The sequence below is a fragment of the Hydra vulgaris genome, chromosome 03 (genome assembly GCF_038396675.1).
Source record: "Hydra vulgaris chromosome 03, alternate assembly HydraT2T_AEP".
Classification (NCBI taxonomy): domain Eukaryota; kingdom Metazoa; phylum Cnidaria; class Hydrozoa; order Anthoathecata; family Hydridae; genus Hydra; species Hydra vulgaris.
The window spans coordinates 19,812,501-19,839,876 of record NC_088922.1 but is presented as its reverse complement, the minus strand read 5'-3'; the positions used below and the strand labels follow the sequence as shown (position 1 = coordinate 19,839,876).

At 26.1% G+C, this 27,376-nt stretch overlaps 1 protein-coding gene across 1 annotated transcript in view; it reads left to right on the top strand.

The window, feature by feature from the left end:
* The first annotated feature begins 351 nt into the window (after nucleotides 1-351).
* The window catches only part of LOC100211878 (probable ATP-dependent RNA helicase DDX10), a 78,342-nt gene continuing 51,317 nt past the window's right edge, over nucleotides 352-27,376 (top strand). The window contains exons 1-9 of the mRNA XM_065792591.1: nucleotides 352-581; nucleotides 13,417-13,477; nucleotides 19,431-19,561; nucleotides 19,909-20,067; nucleotides 23,996-24,116; nucleotides 24,202-24,316; nucleotides 24,444-24,477; nucleotides 24,600-24,662; nucleotides 26,117-26,221. Of these exons, the coding sequence (XP_065648663.1) occupies nucleotides 438-581; nucleotides 13,417-13,477; nucleotides 19,431-19,561; nucleotides 19,909-20,067; nucleotides 23,996-24,116; nucleotides 24,202-24,316; nucleotides 24,444-24,477; nucleotides 24,600-24,662; nucleotides 26,117-26,221 (933 nt within the window). The 5' untranslated portion in view covers nucleotides 352-437. The remainder of the gene's footprint in view (nucleotides 582-13,416; nucleotides 13,478-19,430; nucleotides 19,562-19,908; nucleotides 20,068-23,995; nucleotides 24,117-24,201; nucleotides 24,317-24,443; nucleotides 24,478-24,599; nucleotides 24,663-26,116; nucleotides 26,222-27,376) is intronic.

The following is a 27,376-nucleotide window of genomic DNA, read 5'->3' as shown; positions in this document are numbered from 1 at the left end:
TAAAACAACATTGAAAAAATAATAGTGTTACGAGAAAACACCTTGTGTGTGCTTATTTAGTTCTGTACGTGTTGGGTCTTTTTAAATCACAACACGGTTTTTAAAAAGTAGGAACATAAATAACTTTATTAAAATACTGAAGGTGTGGCGAGTATGTAACACAGGACTGCAAACGCTGCCTAACTTTCCTTTTTTTAAGTAACTAAATTTATGAAAAAAAGTAACATTGTTGACGTCAACTTGTCTTGACCTCCATCCCCCTCCCCCTATCCACAAGTGTCAAAAAAATTCAGACCCCCTCCCCCTATTTTTGTTGACGTAATTTATGGACAGACCCCTTACCATCTTTTCGTTTTTCATTGTAAAATTTTTGCTTTAACGACTCGCTACCGATTTGAACATCTTCTATTTACAGCTTTTTGTTGAAAACAAATATAATGGCGGACAAAAAGCGTGATTCGAGTAAAAAGAGTAATTACTCAAAAAAAAATGTTAAAAAAGTTTTTAACAAAAGAGGACAAAAGAAAAACCAAGAGTTTGCTGAAATTGAGGAAAAGACCGCCTTATGTTCGGAATTGACAGTATGTCTTATTGTTAAATTTACTGTTTTATATATCAATTATCTTTATAATCGTTGTATGATTAGAAGGTATTTTGAAGTTCTCTAAAATTAGTATATAATTAGCCATCCCAGAGGATTTTATCAAGATATTTATATATGATTAACATCAAAATAGTTCATCAATTATAGACCTTAAAAGGACTTAAAAAATGAGGGTTCTTTCAACTTTAGAAATTAATTGAATCCAAAGTTATTGCATTTTTGCAATAACAAGTGTATTTTTAAAAACACTGTACACATAATTTCTATAAAAAATTCCCAAGAACCGTTTCTTCAAGAAAACATTAATACTTGATTTGAACAGAGGAAAGGCTATATTTGGATTTTTCAAATGGAATCTGTTTTAAAAAAGTTTTTTTATTTTGAACCAATTTTTGAAACCAACCTTAAAGTTTTTAAACGCTGAGAACTTAGAAATTATGTTTAACTGTTAAAAAGCTCCCCCATTCCATTAGATTCCTTATCCTTTTTTTAATTTATATGGAAATTTTCAAACAAATTTGATGTGTTTTGGTACTTAGGAAATCTTACCTTCAAAAAACTACTTTTGAAAAAATGTGTCCCGCAGCAAGTTTTTTATTATCAATAGTGGTCTTAAGACATGAATAATATATAAAAGAAGCCATATTAAACATAGTATTTTCTGTATATGGTTACAAAAAGGTTGAGTCAAACTAATTGATTCAAAAGATCTCAAAGTTCTAGCTTAAAATATATAAATAAATAAAATAAAATAAATAAATAAAATAAATTAAAATAAAATAAAATAAATAAAAAAATAAATAAATAAATAAAATAATAAAATAAAATAAATAAGTAAAATAAAATAAATAAATAAAAATAAATAAAAAAAGATATTAGAAAAAATTTTAGTTTTTTTCATCAAAAATCAAATGTTTTTTGTTGCGCTCTATAGTATTTTTCAAACTATTGCTAATAAATTTTAAATAAATATAAAGTTTTTATTTTGTTTAAAGTGAAAATATGAAACTGAAAAATGGCATCATGTTTTGCAGTCTTTTTTATTCAACATAAAAAATCTTTGTTAAAATGACTTATTGTTGAAAAGCTATATTTATTTATTTTTACCACAAATGCTTTAACAAAAATGTTACTATTGCTAAGTTTTGCAAGTAAAATATCCTTGAGTATATTAAATATGTAAACTAAATCTCCAAAAATAGTTACGTTACATGAAATTTTTAAATTGATTAATTCATAATTGTTATATATCATTGGAATGAAAATCGAACAGTTCTACAAAAAGTTTTAAGGTCTTAAGTAACAAATTTTTAATATATTGATTTGTTGAAGAAACAGTGATCAAAATTAAGTTTTTCTCAACATAATTTGTTATAAATTTATCAATTCTTATTAAAACCCCTTTAACTTAGTATCAAAAGAAAGGTGTAAGTGTGGGCTACAAATTTTTAATAGTTTTAAGCTAAAAAGGGTTGTTAGAGGGCTAGAGGGGCTATCAAACCACTATTCATACAGTCAGAAATTCATTTTTTGACGGTATAGATGCATTATATTCAGGCCTTTGCGGAAGTAAATGAGTGAACAGCTTCTTACAAGAGCTTTTGGTTTTACAAGCTATTAAATACAAATTAAATGCAAAATTTGGTTTTATACTTGTTACAAGCATGTCTGTAAAATTGTAACATTAATTTTACTTTTGTAATGTTCATGTTACAAGAATATATAAATAATTAGTGTCATTTATTGTTGTAAAAAAACTCTTTAGATCAGCGTTGTCTTTGGGCTTTCTCACTAGCTATCCATTTGTTTATTAACAGCATAACTTATTTGATAAAAAAACAAAGAGCTGTAAAGTTTTAACTGCTTATAAAAAATGTTTTTTATTTTCTTGTTGTAATAGAATGCAAGCATTTTAAGAATCATTACAACAATTAAAAATTCCACAATAAAAGTGAATAATATATTAAAGTAATTAATATATAAGATATATAATTCATTTCATAAAGTAAAAATTATCATGCAATAATCAAGTGTAATAATTTTATTTTTTATTAGTTAAATAATTTTATCAATATAATTTAGAGTGTAATAATTTTGTATTTACCAAATAGTCCGATCTAATCAAGAATATTTGCATTTAAATTAGTGCTCTTTTTTTTTTTTTTTTTTTTTTTGTTGTTGCAATAAACGTGCCTTTTAAAGAGCATTTTAGTTTATTATGCAAATAATTTATTTATTTTAAATAAAAATGGTTGTATGTTTTTCATTTTAGTTACAATGATAATTATACTTTTGAGCGAAAAATTATACTTTTATGAGAACTGTAAATTGCTCCCGTAAATCATTTTAAGGGAGTGTGGGCAAAAGCAAGAGCTAAAGCTCTCGCTTCTCCCTTAGTCCTGTACATTGGCTGAGGGTAAGGTACGTTTGCTAACCCCTCTGTCTCTCCAACCTAAAAAAATTAAAAAGTTTTTAAATGCGATTTTAATAAATTTAAATTGATAGTATTTAAAGTAATAGAAATTAGTATAAAATTTTTGTTATTTGTCTTTGCTTTTAGTAAATGATTAAAAATTTAAATATTCATTTAAATTTTTAATCATTTATATTTAACAATAGTTATTAAAATTTAATGAAATTTAATAATATTTACTGCATTACAAGATGCATCAAGGTATCTATATTTTTAGTAAATGGCTTGTAACTGCTTTGCCTGAGAAAAACTTGTTATTTGTCTCTGCTTTTAGTAAATGAATAAAAATTTAAATATCAATAATGATATTTAATAATTATTGTTAACTATAGACACAACAAGAACGTAAACCGAAGCCATCTATCATAAAAATGCAAGTCACACCACTTGCAGTTTGGTCATTTCATGACAAGTCAGCATGAAATATCACTTTATATTTTTGGTTTTTTAAGTTTTCACATTATTTTAATTTTTTTTTGTCAGTTAAACCTAAAATCATTAAAAATTAAGATAAATAAAAAGCTACTCTATTTAATCCAATATAGTGAAAGAATTGTTTAATGTTCCCAATATTTATTATTTTATTTGAATTCTATATAAAATCTCCAAAAAGTTCATTGTATATTTACTCATACAACTTTTTAAATAACAATGGCATAAAAAAGTTGACATGTGCAGGCTAACCTGGAATAACTTGGTATCTTTTTGCAAATCACACCACTTGCAGCACTTAATTTGCAAGTTACTTAAATTGACATGTGCAGGCTAACCAGGAATAACTTGGTATTTTTTTGCAAATCAGTACACTTGCAGCACTTAATTTGCAAAGTTACACTTGCAGGTACTTTTTTGCAAGTCATATCACTTGTACCTATTTTGCAAGTCTGAAATATCACTTAAATAAAGGATCACTACTTTTTGGAGATAATACTTCTACATATTCTGACAATGTTGAAACTGTTTTACTAAGTTAATCGTTATTACTAGTGGTAGACTCTAATGACTGTGCCATTGTATCCATTGGTCTATGAGAAACAAAATGATCATTGCAAAAGTCAAAAAAATCTTAAAATTATTTTTGTAGTTGTATAGTCGATATTTAAAAATACTTATCGACTAATTCAACAAATTCAGTAAATTACCCTTCATTTTTGATAAATATAAAAAGTATATGGCTGTTTCCTACATTCAATGTTTGAATTAGAAGGCAATGTGAAACTTTCGACTAAATATTTTTTGAATGCTTTAAAATGAAATAGGAGCAACATTTTTGTTGGGGCCATATTACTTAAAAAAGTTATAAATTTGGATAAACACTTAACATTTGGATAGCGTGACTAAAAAGAAAACTAAAAACTACTTCATAGCTTCTATAACAAATGAATGATTGATCAGTAAATAAGTTTTCAATATAATTAAAAACTACTCTAAATAAAAGTGCAACAAAACTATTTTCTATTATTTTCTTAGCAGTCTCATAAATAAGCTCAGTAGAGTTAAACACAGACACACATGAGAATTTTAAGTATTACAATTAAAGTGTTTGAGGTTGGCAAAATTCTATCCTTATATATATATATATATATATATATATATATATATATATATATATATATATATATATATATATATATATATATATATATATATATATATGTATGTATGTACACTCAAACCTCTTTTTATGCGGTCCTTTTTTTATGCAATTTTTTTTTGTGCGATCTCATATAATTTAATTTTTGAACGCGCAATAATTTCAATCTCAACAATTAAAATGTGTAATATGTATGTACATACGTTATTATATAGTTACTGTTATGAACATGCAACCACAAATTGTGTTACAACATTAACTTTTAAATATTTTTTATATAAGAGTTGAATTGAATTTTTGTGTAGCAATGCAAAGAGTTTTTATGTGGTCTGTATCTAACCGCATAAAAAAAATGTTTTTAATATTGTTTCGAAAACTATTTTTTATAGTTACTCCTGAAGTTTTATGTGATTTTTACATTTTTGTAAGTTTTATGTGATTTTAATATTGTTTCGAAAACTATTTTTTATAGGTACTTCTGAAGCTTTATGCGTTTTCTTATATGCGGTCCCTATCTATCGCACAACACGGTGCATAGGAACATACTCTAAGACCTTGCAACACATCCCCAGAGATTTTATTTTTGATTATCATTAGAAAACATTTCCTCATTCAAAAAATGTAAACGACAACTTTTTTTAGTGGGGGCCTGGGGAGAAACACACATTTTAGGGCAGTACCCAGGAATTTTGTTGTTCAAGATAGGTAGCTAATAAGCATGGGGCATACTCAAATTACAAAGGTAATTATAACTATATTGATGTTTAATTTACTTCATTTAAAATTTAGTTTTGCTATTTTAGTTATTATAGTTGTCATACAAGTGCTATAAAATTTAGACCTGAATACCAGAGTTATTAGAGGGAAAAAATGTGAATATTTTATTTGTGAAAATAGGCGCAAATCAAAAATGGAAAAAATATTGGCCCCAATGGTTGATTATGTTTCGGGAAAGCTTGTTTATCAAGGCGCTGAAGATGTTTCAAATAAACCTGCAGAAAGACTAGTTTGTCAACATTGTTATGCCCAAGTGGGACAGGGCATTCCACATCCCTGTACGAAATTAGAAAGACAAAAGAATTTGACTGCCATTGTAAAATCAACATCCCAACAACGCAAGGAAAAGTTCTGTCCAGCTCTATCAAAGATTTCAGCACAAATGATTCAGAGAACACCTTAGTTTTGAAAACCTTTGGTCCGAAGCAACTCACTGTCTCTTTCGGAAAGACTGAGGTTAAGAAACCTTTCTTTTCTTTAGATAAATTGAACAAACTTCAATTAAAACTACATTCCAGGTAAATTTTTGTTGCTTAAAAATACTTTTAAAAATAAATTTGTTATGAGTTTAAAGCCAATTTTTGTAATAACTTTATTATGATTTATAAGTAATCACAACATGATTGAAGTTGCACGATTTCTGAGAAGTGAGGCAGGACGAAAAAGTGTGGAATCCGGTTTCAATATTAAACTGATTGAGAACAACGAAATAGTTGAAAATTTATTCAATTGTGAAAATTTACTCCCATTGCTATTAAAATTAAAAGAAAGCAAAGAGGTAAGTAAACTATTTCCAAAAAAATTATTTTATAGCTAGATTGCAATTTGTATTATTCATTTTGATTTTTTATGAATGTATAGTTGGTAGAAAAAGATACTCCTATTGTGTATTGCAATGACATTGAAGAACTCGTAGCAATGGTACTTCATCACAGAAGTCAAGAAACAAATGATGTTGATATCAAATTAGGTGTAGATGGAGGGCAGGGATTCCTAAAAGTTACACTGTCAATAACCCTAAAACCAGAGTTAAAAAATAATAAAATTCCAGAGAAACTGAGCAAGAGTGACGGATATGCGTGCAAAGATTTTAAAGATTTAAGCGTCCACAAAACTATTATATTGGCCATTTTGCCTTCATTGAACGAAAAATACCATAACTTGCGGTTAATATTGGATAAGCTAAAGATTTCATCCTTAGATTACACAGTATCTGAAGATCTAAAGATTTTGCTTCAAATGGTTGGAAAACGAACTGCAACATCAAAACACCCTTGTCCGTATTGCATGACGTCATCTCCTGACTTTCAAAAAGCTGATCATTATACTCTAGAGTCTTTGTGTACATTGTACGACCAATGGATGGCTGATGGTGCAAATTTAAAAAAAGCTAAAAAATACACTAATGTTGTTAAGTTCCCTTTATTAACAGGCAACAAAAACAAAAAAATACTAGAACTTATAAATATTCCTGGACTACATATACTGCTAGGTGTTGTAGACAAAATTTTAAAAGAGATTGAAAAAAATTTATTTGAAAACAAGGAGCGTGGGTTACAGTTTGTTAATCAATATCTGTCTAAAATAAACATCTGCAGAGTGTCCTACCAAGGGCAGCATCGTTTGGAAGGCAATGCTTGTCATAAATTGCTTAAAAACATAGACAGCTTTGAACTGTTTTTTCAAGAGTTTAGTCTTGGAGTTTCCGCTGCCAAATATATTAAGGTACTTAGAGATTTTGAAAAAATAGTCCATGGTTGTTTTGGAAAATCATTAAGTTCCACATATGTTAAAGATCTAGAGGAGTTCTCTACGAGCTATAGAAATCTAAGGGCTACAATTCCTTTGAAGGTACACATAATTGTGCAACATGTTATTGAATTTATCAACATGAAAGGTGGAGTCTTTGGTATGATAAATAACTTTTAAATTTGATTAAAAATAATTTATAATCTTAGTAATTAAATACTCTATTTCAACAGTTGAATCATAAAATTTGCATAATTTACGACTAATATTTATAAAAAAAACTTGCATTTCTTTTGTACTTCTACTGTCCTATAGGCTTAGGTTACTGGACTGAACAAGCTCTCGAATCCATTCATCAGGGTTTCAATCAGTTTTGACGAATGAGAAAAGTTGGAGAGCACAGCCCAAACTATATAGAGGCGCTGAAAAATGCGGTTGTTGCTTACAACTACAAGCACTTTTAAAGTAGCTTTCTATTTGCAGGAATGTAGTTTGTAAAAAGTAAAGTGTGAAATCTTCTATGAACAAACGTTTAGTATGACTTTGAAATGTAAAATATCAATCATAATGTAACCATAAAAATCAGAGTTTTTTTTTTTTACTGTAATAAATAATTGTAGCAAACCCTTCTCGACCCCTTATAGCCCTCCCCAGGGTATGGTTCCAAAAAACACTTTTCAACTTTTTGCTTGTTTTATATTAAACTAGATCAAAGTTCATCGACAGATTTCAAATTACATCAAAAAAAATATTTTTCGTTTAAAAGTTGAGACCATTTAAGGTTATTTCAGAGGGTAATTTTAGGCTTTGCATTGTTATAAATCTTAAACGAAAAGAGATTTTTTGATGAAATTTGAAATCTGTCGATGAATTTTGATCTACTTTATGATAGAACAAAAAAAAAAAAATTACGGTTAAAGGAGACGTAGTTCTAGGAAGGGGGCAGTTAGGGATCGGGGCGGGGTTGGTTTAGCTTCAATTACCTTAATTTTTTGCAAGTCATCCTCATTTCCTACCAGTATCAACATACTAAAAATTTGAGTATGCCCCATGCTTATTAGCTACCTATCTTAAACAACAAAATTCCTGGGCACTGCCCTAAAATGTGGGTTTTCTCCCCAGGCCCCCACTAAAAAAAGTTGTTGTTTACATTTTTTGAATGAGGAAATGTTTTCTAATGATAATCAAAAATAAAATCTCTGGGGATGTGTTGCAAGGTCTTAGAGTATGTTCCTATGCACCGTGACAAAAAGAGGTTTGAGTGTATATAGAGATACATAACTTTATATATAATTATATACCAATATATAACTTCTATATAAAGTTGCTATTTTGCTTAAAAAATTGTATTTAACCACATAAAAAAAATGTTTTTAATATTGTTTCGAAAACTATTTTTTATAGGTACTCCTGAAGTTTTATGTGATTTTTACATTTTTATAAGTTTTATGTTTTATCTGGCTATTTTCAAGGGTGGCTATTTTCAATCTAATAAAATGATCTGAAATGTAGAAAATCTTTTTTAAGTACCTATTTTTTGATTTTCGTTTATCAATTAAAAAAATTTAGGCAATTTTTTATATACCTGATTTTAATGCTCAAGAAACCCATGTGGCCTTATACACATCATTCTGTATTGATTGTATGATATTACATATTAATCTATTTGCCATTTTATAGGAATTTTTTTTTGTGGACATTTTGATATATGAATAGCATGGTTGTATAGAGTTTAAAAAAACCCTAAAAAAGAAGGAGTGCTTTAACTTTAGAAGTTAAGTGGATCCAAAGTTATTGCATTTTTGTGCTAGAAAAACTGATGATTTTTAGACAGCGTCCTTATAAATAAAATAAAAAAACATTAAAAATCTAGCATAAAATTCAAAACAAACAATATGCAAAGGGAAAAAAGTATTACATCATAACTTCTATATACAAATTCTAAGTACAAAATCTTCAAGGAAACATAAATAAATACTTGTTTTAAATTAAGGAAAGGCTATAATTGCCATTTCCACATGGGCACTTTAAAAAAACACTGTTCTTTCTAATTAAATTAATTTAGAAGTTTTTAAGCGCTAAGAACTAAAAAATTATGTAGGAATGTTAAAATGTGTCCAAATTTCATTAGATTCCTCATCCCTTTTTAAATATATATGGAAAGTTTCATAGAAATTAGATGTGTTTTGGTACTTAGGAACCTCTACCTTCAAAAGCTTTGTTTAAAAAAGTTTTGTAAAAAAGTTCCAGCTTCAAATTTTTTAATCGGTGGTCTCAAAATATAATACATTTTTTACATTTGTTTAATTTGGTTTTTTATCCTTTTGTATTCGATGGTTTTTTTTTATGTTTTAAGAAAGTATGTTATATGGATTAAAACTAGCATATGGATTAAAAACTGTCATCCATCTAAAAAAGATTTTAACAGAATTTTACATAGTACTTAGGTCGTAAGAAAAGTTCATAGAACTTCATCTATAATGATACAATGAGACAGGAAATAATTAAATATTTATATATCATTTTAAACTGTGTTTTATTATGAACATTTTAAGTACTTGTTGAAATATTTTGAATGTTTATTAAAAAAAGTTATTTATATTTTATTATATACATTTAAAAAAAAAATTTTTAAATGAAAAAGTTTAATTATCGAGCATATATTAAAACCCATGCTCTACTTGGAGTTTCAGCACAAGCTATAACCAACTAATTGGTTTTAGTTCATGGTGACCAAGCTCCAAAATAGAGTACAGTTGCCAAATGGGCTACTTTATTTAAAGATGGTAGAGAAAGTCTCGAAGATGATCCTCGCTAAGGGCACCCTCAAACCACGTATACAGCTGAGAATATTGAATGTGTGCGAGCCATTATTGAAGAAAATCCGCATACAAAACATGATATAATTGAAGCCCTGACATCGATTACTATTAATCGTTTTACAATCAATGAAATCATTCACAATGCACTTAAAAAAAGAAAATTAACATCACATTGGATACCCCACGAGTTAACCAATCAAAATCGCAAGAATAGAGTTAAGGTATGTAAGGAAAATTTAGCCCATTCAAAAATGGCCCATGGAGACTATGTGATATTATTACAGGGGATGAGTCGTGGTTTTATTTGAGACAAGTTGGACACAAGTCGGCTAATGCTAGTTGGGTTGGTGAAGGTGAAAGTCCAAGAACTATAGTAAGATGCGACAGGTTTCAGCCAAAAAACATGTTCTACATCTTCAAAACAACAGGTGTTGTTTATTTGGGTTATGTTGAAAAGGGAGACACCATTAATAGCAAATATTATATAAAAAATTGTTTGAAACCTCTTATATGCAAAATAAATAAGCAAAGACCTAAATTGTCTAAACCAAGCTGGAATTACAATAATTTGCCACCCACCATACTCACCAGACTTAGCTTTATCCGATTATTGGCCATTCAACTTGATAAAAAAAAATATTGATGACAATACTGGCGTCGAAAGTCAAAAAACTCGCTTAACAAAGCTACTTCAAGGTATACCTAAAAAAAAGTATAAAAAAACGTTTGACAAATGGCTTGAAAGGATGCAACTTTGTATAGATAATGATGGACATTATTTTGAACATTTAATAGAATAAAATTAAAAAAAACTTTTTTTTTTTTATAGGGGAGTTCTATGAACTTTCCTAACAACTTTTAAAACTTTTTGAATTGTAAAGAAAACAGACAGAACAACATGGATCTGTTAGGCAACAACAATTGAAGAATAAAAATTGATGTTATCAGGCGCAAGTTAATAGCTCATTCCTAAGTCAACAAAAAGAAATGTTGGCAAAAGACTGTTGTATTGTCTTTTGTAATTTTGCAGAAAACTAGATGTTTGTGATTCAAGATGAAATCCAAAGTTACCGTTGGTGCTAAAGTCAATGCACATTACACCTGGTTGCCCTCTATTTATTAAATGAAAATGATCAGCTTGAAGAAAAATTGCTTTGCTTCATGTCAGAAGAAAATGAGCATGACATTGGTTTTGTGTATGAAGTTCAGACACAAATAGTTAATTATTTAAAAAATTCATACTAATATTTCAAAGATTCTTTATTTGTCAGATGGTTGTGCTGCACAGTATTAAAACCACAAAAACCTTTACAATATCTGTTTCCATAAAAATGATTTTGACACTGATGTCGAGCAGACATTTTTAGCTACAAGTCATGGTAAGTTACCATGTGATGGTATTGGTGGCACTGTAAAATGATAAACTGTAAATGCAAGTCTACAAAGCCCCATAAATGATATTGAATTGTAATAATATGTTTGACTACTGTACAAATAATTTTACTGAGATTATTTTTTTCAAGATTAAAAAAGAAAGAATTACAGAATCGCGCACCACTTTGAAAAAATGTTTTCAGCTAAATAGAACAATTTCTGGAACCTGAAGTTAATATAATCAATATAAGCCAGAGTCTATAGATATTATTTGCTTTAAACAAACAAGTGAAAGTCTAAGCAAATCTTAACACAATTTTGATGCCTAATTTTTGTACTTTATTTTGTAAATAATTAAATAAAATAGAGCAAGTACAAGCCAAAAAAATTTTTGAAGACAATATTTTTAAAGTTATCTTTACTTTATTGAAAATGCATAAAAAAAATTCTTTGAGAAAGTAAGTGGGGCATGGCCCCAGAGCTCCAGGCCATCCACTGTCTGCCTTGGAAACAATTCTAACACCCAATTATCAGGACTACACAAATGCTGAAAAGTTTCAGAGCTCTAGTTTATTGGGAAGGTAGTGAAAAATCTATCACAAGGTTCCACTACAAAAAAAAGTAGGACACTAGGCCCAGTCCCCTCCTAATGTCTTGGGGTTCTGAAAACAATTTTAACATGCACATTCATTGGCACTACAAAATGCCAAAATTTTCATAGCATTAGCTAGTCTGAAAGGTAGTGAAAAATCAATTGTTATATTCCGCTACAAAAAAGTAGGGATCGTGCCCTGTTATCCATATATGGAATTCCATATACTTGCAGATCAAAATCCTTATATTTTTTAATAGATCAATGGATATAGAATGATGTGTAATATATATATATATATATATATATATATATATATATATATATATATATATATATATATATATATATATATATATATATATATTGATTTTGTCTTAGCCACATTGGTTTCTTGAGCATTAAAAACAGGTATATAAAAAATTGCCTAAATTTATTTAAATTGCATGAACAATGGTGGTCTGAAAAGTTTCCGACCTAACAAAGATAAAAGACTTTTTTTTGAAATTTTATTTTTTATTTTTCAAAATAATCTTCTTGTAACTCTACACAATTTTCCCAGCGATGCTGGGAAAGGGCTCCCATCTATAACCCGTCCAAATAGTACTTGGCGATTTTCTCTGTAAAATAATTGTTCACGAAGGTGATTGCCTCTTCATTTGATGAAAATCTCTGACCTCCAAGCACAATTTTTAAATAAGGGAACAAAAAGAAGTTGCTTGGGCCAGATCTGGTGAGTAAGGCGAATGGTCAAGCAGTTTAAACCGTAATTCGTGAAATTTGTTCCTTTAGCTTGTCAAGCAACGGTGCGTAGTATGTTCCTGTAATGGTTTTTGCTTTTTGAAGTGCCAGCTCGATACTTGATTTTGTCCATTTTCACAAAATTACTCATATCAACTCACTCAAATGACTGTTACATAACAACTGCGCGTTCAAAATGGCTGAAACTTTAGTGAATTACTATCAACATATGAACAAACAAAATTCACTTGTTTTTATTTATGAGTGCTGCCATCTTCACGTCAAGGTTATAAACTTTTCAGACCACCCTCGTAAATTAAATCATAATTTTTATTTTACACTTCTTTTTATACTTCTTTTTACACTTCATTCACCCCCCCCAAAAAAAGCCACTTACAAATTTTTAAGTAAAAAAATCAAATATTTTTAAAGTTATGCGACTTGAAACCTCTAAATAAACATTGCAATTCTGAGGGAACAAGAGGGGCCTAGCCTATATATGCTAAAAGTAAAACAATCATATTTCAGTATCTTCTTTTAGCCAGAGGCTAAAATTTTCAAGGAATTCTTATTATACAAAGTACTCTCAACTGAATAAAAATCAGCAAAATCTGAGATGTGTGGTAACATGACTTAGGTCATTTGACATGGAATTACCCAGCAGCCTTATTATTATTATTTTTTTTTTAGAATGACTTGTCTACGGTGAACCAATTTTCTGATTTTCCTTTATCTTCAAGAACTCTCAATGGTAAATATTTTTTTGATCTATCTTAAAATATATTGATCCTATGCAGAAAAATCTAATAATCATAATAAGAAACAGTATTTTTTAAATATATAATATCTTTATTATTGAAAAGTTGTTTATTTAGTATCTTGTTTATTCAGTTAATTCATGTCAATTCAGCTGCAAAGTTAGGCCATTAAATTTGCTTTAAGCTTTTAAAAGATTTAATTGTGATTTCTCATAAAAAAATTTTAGAAATAAAGTTTTTTTTTATATTTAAGGAATTCGAATTCAATCTAACGTATAATAAAGCATTTTAATCCTTCCATTATTTTTTTTCTTGCGAGAGAGAATGAAAATTTTTGATATTACGTAAAATTAAAAGAAAAATGAATATCAAGTTCCCTGACCTATATTCAACCCTCGATGTTTACTTAAAAACATTTAAAAAAATATGCACATTTTACTACTTTTGTTTTTAAGTTTATTTTTGTTTATTTTACACTAAATTACATTATTTTATGTTTTAAAAATATGGAAAGATACTAGCTTAAACATTATATTAATAGTTTTCACGAATGCACGAAACTATTTTTATTAAATTTAAATTTTTTTGCTTAATTTAAACATGTTTAGCCAGGATATTTATTTTATCTAATTACTCACAATAAAATTACAAGCTTCTAATGGACCATTTAAATTTTGTAAAAAAAAAGATATCTTTATTAATAATATTAAATTAGAATATCAAATAATCCCAGGACACTGGGAAAAAAAAAACACAAATTAAGTTTAATTTTTTTTTTTTATATATTAAGGTTTTAATATATTTTTGTAGTTTAGACTTATTTATCTGAAACAAGTTTTGAAAAATGTTTGCTAAATAACAGCTATCTTGGTTCTTTTAAATTCTTGCACCATTGACAATTTAAGTAGTGTTTTAAAATGTGTTTTTTATTTGTTGCTTTTTTCATGTGAGTATGAATAATAGCAATTTTTCTAATTTTATTTTCATGTTTAAGTTTTAGTTGAACTCTTCTATTTAACAATGGTGAAATGTTTAACATAAGTTATGGCTCTGTTTAGTGCTATTCCAATTCTTTAATATTTAAACATAATTTTTATCTTTATATTTGGAAAAAATTGCAGACTGGATTTAAAAAGATTTAGGCATTTTAACAAATAGTTCAGTTCAATCTAAATTTACTCTTGTTGATTTGTATTTTTCCTTAAAATATTTTGGCATTGTTACTCTTTCAATTTATTTTTTTGGCCAAATTAGTAGCATGTACATTTGAGAATGCAAAATATACTCTATGTCAGTACAATTTAACTAACATGATTTGATGATTTGAAGATATGTCAAAGCGTAATGTCATATCTTCAACTAAAAGTTTAAGTTGAAATCTTGTAAATAATAAAAGTAATTCAGACTCTGAACTGATGTAAGATAAAAGAAGTTTTTATGCTAATTCATTTTTTAAAGCAGTTTAAGGTTTTAAATTTTTTTTGAATTAAGCCGGTTTTTTATTATTTAATCAAAGCATTACAATTAATTATTATTAATTTAAATTTATTATTTATTATTTAAGTTTTTGTTTGACCACTATAGGTTTTAACAAATATTTTTAAAATTTATTTTTACAAAAATTTTAAACTAATAGTTATTATAATTTTTTTTCTGATTTTGAATTATTAGTTTATATTTTTACCTAGTTAACGTATTTATGGAGTCTAATTAATAAAACTATAATAATAATGCCCACCCTCGGAATTAGGTTTTTATAAACCTAACTGCCAACCTTAAAGCGTTTGAGGTCGGCAAAAAATTGCTGATCTTGTTTCTATGTTTTATGGTAACCCATTAGTGTAAAATTTTTTTTGCCGACCTCTAACAGTTTGAGGTCTTCAATTTAATGCCGACCTCATTTTTTCTACTTCTAAGGGTTGCAATGTTATTAGAAACCAGTACTTTTTATTACGCTATTTAATTTGAGTTATTTCATGTAACATTAGTTTTTTCGCCTTTAAAAGTTTTTTATAAAATTAATCATAGATCAAATTTAAAAGATTTAAATATTATCATTAAAATTTATATAAATAAATAAATTTACATATGAGCTGTTTATTTTGAAAGTGGCATAAGTCACTTTTTAAACAGAGATTTTTAAAGGTTTGTGTTTCAACATATACCGTTTTACCGTTAACTAGCAAAACTTCTTTCCAAAATATCTCAATAATTTTCAACACAACTGGTTTAAATTATTTCACAAAAGAAGAGATACCTTTACATTGCAATCATTGTTATCAATAATTATTTTCAAAAAGGTGACTAATGCCACTTTCAAAATAAACGGCTCACATAAAATTCTTTGATAATCAAATGATAATGATAAAATGTGATTATTGTAAACAATCATTAGAAGTAATTTGTTATTTTATTTAGAAAAGTAATAAGTAAACATACTTTAAAAAGATTTTTGCATAGTATTAAAACACTTTTTAAAAAGTTTTGAAAAAAAGTAATATAAAATAATTTTTTTTTTTGAATTTTAGTTTTTTAGGTTTAGTTTGTTTTTTTTAAAAAAAAAAAAAAAAAGATTTTCATTTTTCAGATACGCTTTTTTTTTTCAGTGCATTTTTGAAATACTTAAGTTGTCAAAACATGCAAATGGTAGAATTGTAAAATCCAAATATATGCGTGGTCAGGAATGGTATGTAATTAAAAGCAATTCTTGACCTTACAAAAAGTAAATTTTTTTGTTGGGTTTTGTTGGGCATGTGTATCAAACCAAAACTGCTTATCAGATGAATTGCCCAAAACAAAAAAGTTTGTTATTTCGAGCCCTGGATGAGATTAAATTGATTATGATGATATAATCTGGATGAGTCATAATGAAAGTTATTATTTTTGAGTTTGTTTGATAAAATATAGCTGAGGCCGGGTTTGTGACCGGGGCTGTATAAACATTTATGCATCCTGAAGGATATTTTTTTAATTTAAAATTCATGTTATATTTTGTATATATATATGCATATATAAACATCATTATGATCAACATGATCATCATAATCATCATTATTATCATGATGATGATGATGATGATGATGATCATCATCATCATCATCATAATTATCATCATGATCACGATCATCGTCATCATCAACAGCATAAAAGAGGAAGGCTAAAGCCTGATTATGATGATGATCATCATCATCATGATCGTGATGATTATCATTATAATCATCGTCATCATCATCATCAGGCTTTAGCCTTCATCTTTTATGCTGTTTCTCTAATATAAACAATTTATAGCATTTTTTTTCTTAACTAAAGCTCATTCATACAATATGTAAGGCACTTTCTTCAAGTTTTCTTACTTCTATCACTACCAAACCATAACATAAGTTGTTCAATACAACATTTTATTTAATCTGTCTAAGATTATGCCTCCTTTTCTTGTCTTGCTAGAGTCACACCACACATCTATCTGATCATCTTCTCTTTTGGCAAATACTACACCATATAAATGCTAAAGTTTATGAAAGGGTCTTAATAAATAGCAAACATTTATATTAGCATTTATATCCATAATATGTATGCATAAAGTGCATCTTGGAATATTTTATTCCTTCTGGAATAAAAGTTTAAAAGCTTTATTTCTTCTTTTCAATTTTAAGTTAATCTTCATTCTACTCCACATTTTTCACCATCTTGAGCAGTTGCTTTATTAAACATTAATCATTTTTTTCATCTTTTTTACAAGAACATCTCTCTTAAGAACAAATGTTCTTTTATTATTGCAAAAAGTTAATGTAAAAAAGTCCTATCTGATGTTAAGCTCTGTTATTCTCATTTTACTAAATCTTGTATCTTATCTCAGATGTTAGGTTCTAGAGACTTTTGGTTAGTCTTCAACAATGTCATTAACTAAAGTAAATCTAACATTTAATCTCTTATTTATGGGTCTGATTTTTTTACTTCTCCCCAGAATAAAGCAGAGTTATTTGCAAAGAAATCTTACTCTAATTTGACTCTTGAATATAATTCCTGACAGTTAAACAGATTAACCGATTGTTAAACATCAAAATCACTCTGGCTTTCAATGCTAAAATTAATTCTCAATTAAACACTTCTGCAGTTTGTGCTCCAGAATAGATTTCCATCATAGTCTTAAAAAAGTGTTCAGCAGAACTCTCTTCAATTTTTGCTAAACTTTTAAAAAGTGCTAAATAAAGTGGTTCCAATTTTTTAAAACTCTAGAAAACATTTTGACCTCTCCAACTATCCTACAATTACTTTTCACTCTGTTATTAATTTCTTTATATAAAGCTTTTGAGGTTATAAAATTATTTCTTTATAACTGCAGTAGTAAAGTTATTCTTAAAGGCCTACCCTCTTTTTTATTTCAAGTAACTTGTTTCTAATATTGTTTCTTATCTACAGTAACGCTTCATGAAATCTTATGTGGCTCTATTTGCTGACGACTCAACTTTATACTCTTGTCTTGACTAAAAATCTTCACTATTTAATTGCTTAGAACAAGCAACCGATTTTAAATCGGATTTCTATTTTGTAACAGCCTAAGGCTTGCAGTGGCTTATGGATTTAAATTCTGGACTTTAAATCTACAATTTTTGTTAGGCAACAAAACTCATTTATTAATTGCAAAAAAATATTGCAATAGTGTTGGGATTCCCATATTTACGAATAACAACCCTCTTACTCTCAGTCAAAGTCTAAAAGCACATTGTAAATGTAATTAGGCCTGCTTTATCTGCCAAAATTGAGCCACTCTCACCATGTTTTAAGGTTTTAAATGTTAGATTAATTTCCCTCTGCTCACAGACTCATTTGAAATTAATGATTTTTATATCCTGTGGAATAAAATGATAGAAACTTCTTGTAGCAGTTAAGGTATTTTCATTATTGAATTAGGTAGTCAAACATCTTTGCTTTTAAAAATAAGAAGTGAATGCTAAATATGTTAACTTTAGTCTATAGGTGAATTACAATCGCTATTTTGATTTAATTCAAATTCATAGAAAACAAATATTATATTCTAAGTAAAGTAAAGTAACAATATCTTAAAAACCCATTTGTTATCAGTGCTGAAAATTTGCAATACAGTCTATATAATGTAGGTGACTATTTCTACAAATTAAAAAGAGAATCTAAGACTGTGAATTACAAACCTAGAAAATTTTCTCACTTTCTCATAGAATAACTCTTACAAAAGTTAGTGGTAGCAATGTTTCTTTGAAGGCAAAAGTTAGTGGTAGCAATGTTTCTGGTAAAGAATTTTTTGCTAAATAAGCTTTTCCTATACAATCAACTAAATAAAACTTCAAATTTAATTTAGTTGTTTGAACATAAAAATTTCAGATTGAAAGACGTAATTTTTTTCTTTCTAATAATCATTCTAATGCAAATTTTCTAGACAATGTTCATTGTCTAGAAACTTATCTATATTGTTGCAATAAATTAAAAAAGTAAAAAATAAAATGAATAGATAATAAATAAGGGAGGGGAAGGAGGATTTTTTAATGTTAATATGATCCCTATTTAAAAAATAATAAAGGATTTTCTAAATTTTTGAGACATGCATAATTTAGTACACTCATAGCTGAATTTTTATTTTTTGTTGTTTTTTAAGTATTATTTTTATATTTATTTTGCCATGAAATAAGTTTTTTTTTGGATGAGCTTTTATGTGTGCAGAGTAATCAATTCTGCTTTATTACAAACTGCTTGTTGTTTGTCTGAACCTTTAGTTAATGTATTTGATGTTTGATTACACCTAGCTCTTTTTAGTATCCAACCTTAATTCTTTACTATCATACAATAAAATCTTAAATTATACAATCAATAAGATAAATCAAATTCACAATCTTAAGACCAATACAGTCCTTAATGATTTGATATATAAAATATTTTTCATGCGTATAATATTGTATTTTGGTTTATTTGCAGGTTTAGAGAATGCTGGTTATACAAAACCAACAGCAATTCAGAAGGATGGAATTTCACTTGCTTTGCGAGGATTTGATATTTTAGCAGCTGCAAAAACTGGATCAGGAAAAACTTTAGCATTTATTATACCGGTAAGATGAACATAAAGTGAGATTTTTTCTACACTTAAATTTGTATATTTTTTACATTAATAAAAACTAAATCAAAACCAAATGTATATGGTTTTTATAACTATAATATATATATATATATATATATATATATATATATATATATATATATATATTTATGCCAATAATTAGTTAATTTGTTGTACTCTTTTGTTTTAATTCATTGAAGTCATTGATTGGATTTTAAGTGTGAAACAAGAAATCTTTAGAATTATAAAATATATTTACTATAGTAAAAAATTTCTAAAATTTTTTTTCAGATTGAGAAATTCACTGTTTGAATATTTACATAGTAATTTTTTTAAAAGATTTTAGAGTTACTATGGCGAAATAAATGGAATAGTAATGATGGTTTAGGTGCTCTTGTTATTTCACCTACACGTGAACTTGCTTTTCAAACCTATGAAGTGCTACGTAAAGTTGGTAAAAATCATGACTTCTCTGCTGGTTTAGTTATTGGTGGAAAGGTGAAGTTTTATGACATTTATAGTTTGTTTTTTTTTATATAAATTTTTTTTGTATTTTATTTAAAATGAGTGCTAAATGGTCAATGGGTTGAAACATATTTCAAAATTTTTTTTTTTTTTGATCTTGAAAATTGTTGTAGCTAAACAATAATAACTAAAAATATTCAGGAAAATTATTGTAATACAAATAAAATAAAGGCACTAATACATTTTAGAGAAAAAAAAGTAGTTTTTTTGACCATCTTAAAAATTACAAATAATAAACATTTCAAGTTTGGTATGGTAATTCTATTAAAGTCCAAAATTCACTTGTCATATGATTTTTTAATATGTCTAGCTAATTCAGATTTTATTGCCCTTTAAACTTAAATGGTAATTTTTTTTGAAAAAATATTCAAAAATATTATTACAAATGAATTCTACACATATAAAGAACATTTCCTAAATATTCGAACCTAATTGTTCTAAACTAATGTTTAGAACAATTAGGTTCGAAACTTGTCATGTTTCTAATTTTTTTAAAATCTTAAAATTAGAAAAATCAAATTAAAGATTTAAAATCAAAGTATCTGTCAATATAATCTCCTTAAAAGCAACCAGAACTATAGGAATCTGATGTAATGTAATCTAACGTAACAGACTTTGTTCTTCTACTTACAAATATTTTAGAACAACGGTTCATAAAATTGAATGAAAATACTTTATTTAAATTTTGGATGTAACCATGTAAACATTTTCTAAACAAATCATTGCCAGATAAATCTTTGAAAATATTATTATTAAATTGTGAATAAAAATAGGCAAGGTTATATTGTTACTGTCAGTGTTTGTACCTTTCACCTTTTTTTGTTGCTATTTGCACCATGAATATTGGTCCCTTGGATACATAGAATGGCAAATGTTATTATCACTAAAGTTGTGTTATGCCACAATACTGCAAGCCTTGTTTTAAAGCATTAATGGAGGGATTTATGTACATCTTAAGTGATTTTATGTAAGCAGTAAGCGATTTTGGTTAAGCGACTATTTATCATCTTTTAACTTTTAAATTATTCTATAAGCCTTGATATAAAAGAAGTAATTAATTTTTAAAAAAGTCACTTTAACTTTTAAATGACGTTTATGTGAAAATATTTGTTATTAAAGTTTGAATGACAAATATGTTTGATATAAGCACTATTTAGAGGAGAGTGGAGTTGGTTGTCACAAAGTTTAATACAGGAAATATAGATAATTTGTAGAACTTTAAAATTATGCAATGAAAATCTTATATATTAAAAGCATTTTCACTGTAATAATTTAATGTTTAAGATATATATATATATATATATATATATATATATATATATATATATATATATATATATATATATATATATATATATATTTATATATATATATATATGTATGTATGTATGTGTATATATATATATGTCTATATATAAACAAGTAAAAACACTTATCTAATTTTTGATTACTTCAACACTGTGTTTCACCATCAATAGGTTCATCAGGAAGAATCTTCCTAATGAACCTACTGATGGTGAAACACAGTGTTGAAGTAATCAAAAATTAGATAAGTGTTTTTACTAATTTTTTGCTCTGTTCTTTTAGAACATTGAGCACTCTGTTTTTAGAATACACTAACATAATTTATATATGTATATATATATGTATATATATATATATATATATATATATATATATATATATATATATATATATATATATGTATATATATATGTATATATATATATGTATATATATATATATATGTATATGTATATATATAAATATATATATATATATATATATATATATATATATATATATATATGTATATATATATATATTTATATATATACATATACATATATATATATATATACATATATATATACATATATATATATATATATATATATATATATATATATATATATATATATATATATATATATATATATAATGGAACTCTTGTAACATTAGCATGCACAATAATTGTTATTGGAAATAGCATTCCACCTGTTTTCATTTTTCCTTGTAAAAACTTTAAAGATCATTTCCTAGTAGAAGTACCAACAGGAAGTGCAGGATATGCCAATGCAAGTGGTTGGATGAAAAAAGAAAACTTTGTAAAATATCTGCAACATTTTTTAGCCAATACAAAATGCACTAAAGAAAAACCTTGTTTATTGTTGCTTGACAATCATGAAACCCATCTTAGTATTGAAGGGTTAGATTTGGCAAAAAATAATGGAATAGTAATGCTTACCTTCCCACCACACTGCACACATAAGCTGAAGCCCTTGGATAAGGCAGTTTAAGGTCCCTTCAAAAACTATATAAATACTGCTATGACTTCATGGTTGGTAATGAATCCTGGAAAAACTGTTACAATATATGATATTCCAAAAATAATAAACATTGCATTTCCATAGGCTGTTTCTCCCCACAATATTTTAAGTGGTTTTGCTGCGATAGGTATTTACCCATTAATTCCAGATATTTTTACTGAAACACACTATGTAACAACCAACCCTGCTGGTGGGGTTGGTTGTCACACAGAAGAGGTCTTTGATAAATGATTTTACAGCAAAAAATATTTAAATATGTCATAAAAATATTGTAATAATTACCAGAAATAGTTAAACTTCCTTTGCGCAAAGTTTGGCATTGATTTGATAAAAAATAAAAGCTGAGCAATCTAAAATGTATAAAGTGTGACAACCAACGCTGCTCTCCCATACTAATAAGAAATACTTGAATAAAGTTTATTTTTATTTTGTTTTTATATTACCGTAATTATTGATTTTTTAAGCTTGAAGCAAAGATAATAAAAACTTAGTTTAGTTTTGATAAAAAATATAATTTAATTTAAAACTAATTTAATAAAAATATATAAATTTATTCAGATAAAAAAAATGTATAACTTAATTTAGATTTAATAAATATATAATTTAATTTTGATTTAAAAAATATATTTAAGTTTATTAAAATTAAATTTAATGCTTGGGTTTAACTTCACTGTCAAATTTATTTAAAAATATTACTAAATATTATTCAATATTGAAATTTTATTTGTTCTTAAAAAAAAATTAGCTCATTTTTATCACAATGGTTTTTTCAGTTTTTCTTTCTAAACATTTTTTTCTTTTACTTAAAGTGAAGTTTTGAATAAACGGCTGCATCAAAAAATTTGCACAAAATGTGAGTTTAACTTTTTTTTTTATAACACAAGTTAAATTGCAGTGATTATTTTTTAATAAACGATATATACAGCGATATAATTTTAATAATAAAATAATAAACTAATAAACTTTTAATAAATGAAGTAAATAAATTATCGTGATTTTTTCATTTGTTACTTGCTAATTTTTTTTAAATAAAAAATCATTTGTAGTTGCAATGCCGCAATTAGAAATTTAAGAAATAATCATTTTAAAAATTCAAAAGTTTAAAAATATTTTAATTCATTTATGCAAATGTCAAAAAAAAAAGAGAAATTTGTTAATATCAAATATTTTTAAAAATACAATATTAAATTTATTTTGTAATTTAAAAAAATAAAAATAAAAGAAAATAAATATTCCCTTATAGTAATAATAAAGAAGCCATTAAATAACATTTAACTCGTTTTGCGGCAATTAATACTATTGCAGTAATTTAAAAAAGTTAATGTCTTTAAAAAAATTAAGAGATTTTTATGACATCAAATATTGCGTTAAGCTAATATATTAAGCATTTTTTTATTTAAAACAAGGCCTGTACTGCCCTTAATGTTTTAAGAAAAAGTTTAAAAGATATATTTTAGTACCTTGAACATTGTTTTGGATTAGAAATACCTAATATACTTTTATATTATTTTTTATAGTTTTATAAAAACATTTTAAAACATTATAATGTTGAGATTTTGTTTTGTTTTTAGGATTTAGAAGAAGAGCAGCGTAGGATCCTTTGCACAAACATAATCATTTGTACACCTGGTCGATTACTACAACATTTTGATGAAACAGCAAATTTTCACTGTGATAGCCTGAAAGTTTTAGGTTTATTAAAAATATTCTTTGCTGTTTGTTTTTTCTTTTTACAATTACTTAATAGATTGATAAATAAGGTGCATATTTTTTTTAGTGTTAGATGAAGCAGATAGAATTTTAGACATGGGTTTTGCTGCAACCATGAATGCTATTATTGAAAATTTACCAAAGACACGACTTACACTTTTGTACTCAGCTACTCAAACAAAGTACAAAATTTTTGGTTTTTTTTTTTTATATAAATTTTTTTTAGAAATTTTTTATAAAAATAAATTTATATAAATTTTTTATATAAATTTATTTTTAGAAATGCTTTTTATTTTTCTTTTAATTTAGGTCTGTACAAGACCTGGCCAGATTAAGTTTACAGGTTAGTATTCTAAAAATGTTTTTTTTAAATTAACTTTTCTATTTATTTTTAATTTTATCTTTTGTTATTTTTGTTCTGTATTATTTTCTATTATTTAACTTTTTTTTTTTTTCATTATTTAGAATCCTGAATATATTTCAGTTCATGAAAATGCAAAATATTCTACTCCGATTCGTTTGTCACAGGTAAATTGAAATTTTAATGTTGTTTTCTCATATTGTAAGCTTTATATATCACTATGATTATTCCCAAGACACAAAGAACATTTACAGTTGTGTTAGTTGACTGTTTTGTTCTTTAGTCAGTTTAGTTTAATTTAGTCTTTACTTTTTATTCTGTTTTCCTTATATTTTAAACATTTTAAGTTAAAAAAGATGATCTTACATTCAATTTATGTTTTTACAAAAAGTTTACTAAGTTTTTTCAATAATAAACCTTTTGTTTTCTGTACCATATTAATTATTGCAATATTGATGATATACTTATATCAACAAGTGACTTTATATCAATGAGTGACTATATCAATAAGAGGCTTTACTCTTACTGACTCATCTACTTTATGTTTTTTGATTATTTTTCAATACTGACCTCTCATGGAAACCATATATACAATCAATTGCAAAGATAGCATCTTCTAAAATTATATCTTTTTATTATACTTGTCATTTTATTACTTCTGATTCCATTCTCTACCTCTGTAAATGTATTATTTGCCTTTGAGTGGAATACTGAGTTGAGTCTCCTATTGATGCTCTTTTGCTTATAAACAAAATTAAAAACAAAAACAAAAAATTATTTAGTCAGATTTCCTACCGAGCTTGAGTCTGTTCTATTGTTATAAAAAAATTGTGAAAAAAAAGCAACAAAAAATGTGGTGTGTGTATGTCTGTGTGCAAGCTTACTTAGTAATCTTATTACAAGATGTTTTTTAAAGGATTTAATATAATATTAAATTTTTTAAAAGCTACTTTTTTTTTCTTGTTATGTAATAGTTGTATAACAATAAAAAAATCATTAATAGCTTTATATATAATCATTAATAGTTTTTTAAAATATTCAACATTGCAAGTTTTGCTTGCACAATTTATTTTTTGCAACTGTGTAACTGCTCCTTCATGCTTAAAAAACTTACATGCTCTCTTCTTTCTATTCTGTTAACTTCAGACCTAAACTTGCAGCCTTGTTGGGAGTAAATTTTTAAACAAAAAACAACCTTTTATTAGTTTCCTTGTAGTTTTTTCCTTTGTAATAATTTGATGTTCAAACTTTTAAGCTTTTTCTATGTTTCTTGAAATAAAAAAAGATTATTGTTTAAAAAAAATTAGTTCTTTGATGTTTATATCATTTTATATCTAGAATGCTAATTTCAACCAATACTTTTAACTCTTTTTTAAGGTTTTTTAGGGTTTACTTTTTTTTTTTTTTGTTGTACAAAAAAATTGTTGAAAGGCTAATACGTTTACTATCACACTTTTACATACATAATTTACTTCAGATAATCTGTTGCTTGTTTTTGCTGTAAAGAAATATACATTTTGATGGTCTTTGTCATTAATTTTTTATTTGTAATAAATAAGTTTATTATTATTATTTTAATAATGTTGTTAATAGTTGTGATCAGTCATTTATTTGATTTTAGTCTTACGTCATTGTGAATCTGCAGGATAAAATCAATTTTTTGTTTTCATTTATCAAAAGTCATTTAAAAACAAAATGCATTGTTTTTATGTCAAGTTGCAAGCAGGTATTTGATTTCAATATATATTATTTATAGTCAAGTTTTTTTTAAAATATAAAATTAAAATAAAAATCTTTTTTTTTAAAAACTAATAATGCATACCAATAATCTTGGTATATAAAGTAGAGTGCTCAATATTTTAAAAAGAACAGACCAATAATGAAGCAATGAAACACATATAAAATAAAATAAAATTTGAACTTTGACTATCTTATAGCCTGCTTCTACATCAACTGAGGGTTTTGTCTTAGGGAGGAATTGTTTTTTTCTTTTTTTTTCTTTTTTATCAAGTCAGCATTTTTCATCTAAATCGAAAAGTATTTAAACCATGTATGTATATATATATATATATATATATATATATATATATATATATATATATATATATATATATATATATATATATATATATATATATTATATATATATATATATATATATATATATATATATATTTATTATATATATATATATATATATTTATAAGTTTATATTTAGTTATAAATTTATAGCATATTCTTGATATATTTGACATGCTGATATATCCTGATAACATTCCCAAAATCCTAATTTATTGATCCTGCCTATGGACCCTTTATCCATAGCTAGTTTTCGAGGTTGGTAAGTAAATTTCCTAGAGTGGCTTTAGTTTAGGTGCCTTAATTAAGTGGTTTAATAAATTGACAAACAAAAAAAAAAAAAACAAGTGTATGAGTTTTATTATTATTTTTTTTTTTTTAAGTTTTGAGTTATTTTTTATTTTTATTTTTTTTTTATGTTTGCTTGAGTACTTAAAAAATTAACATGTTTTATTATTAACAATATTGATATTAAATTGTTAGCAACATTTGCATTAAATTGAAATTTTATTGTTTAAAAATATATAATTGCATTACACTCACTTGTATGTATTTTTATTGGTTGATAAAAAAACATATTTTTAACGAACTAAATTAAGCAAAGCAAAAGAAAGTTTCTTTATTTTGCTTTGTCATATTATATATACTAAGAAGGTTTAATATACAGGAGGCGGTGTCACGTGACTTTTTTGAAGCCAGTTTTTAAAACGGCCGCCATCTTGGTTAACCCAAAACATTTCACGGAACTTAAGATTTTACTAAAAAATTTATCAAAAGATTTCACCAAATGATTGAATTATTC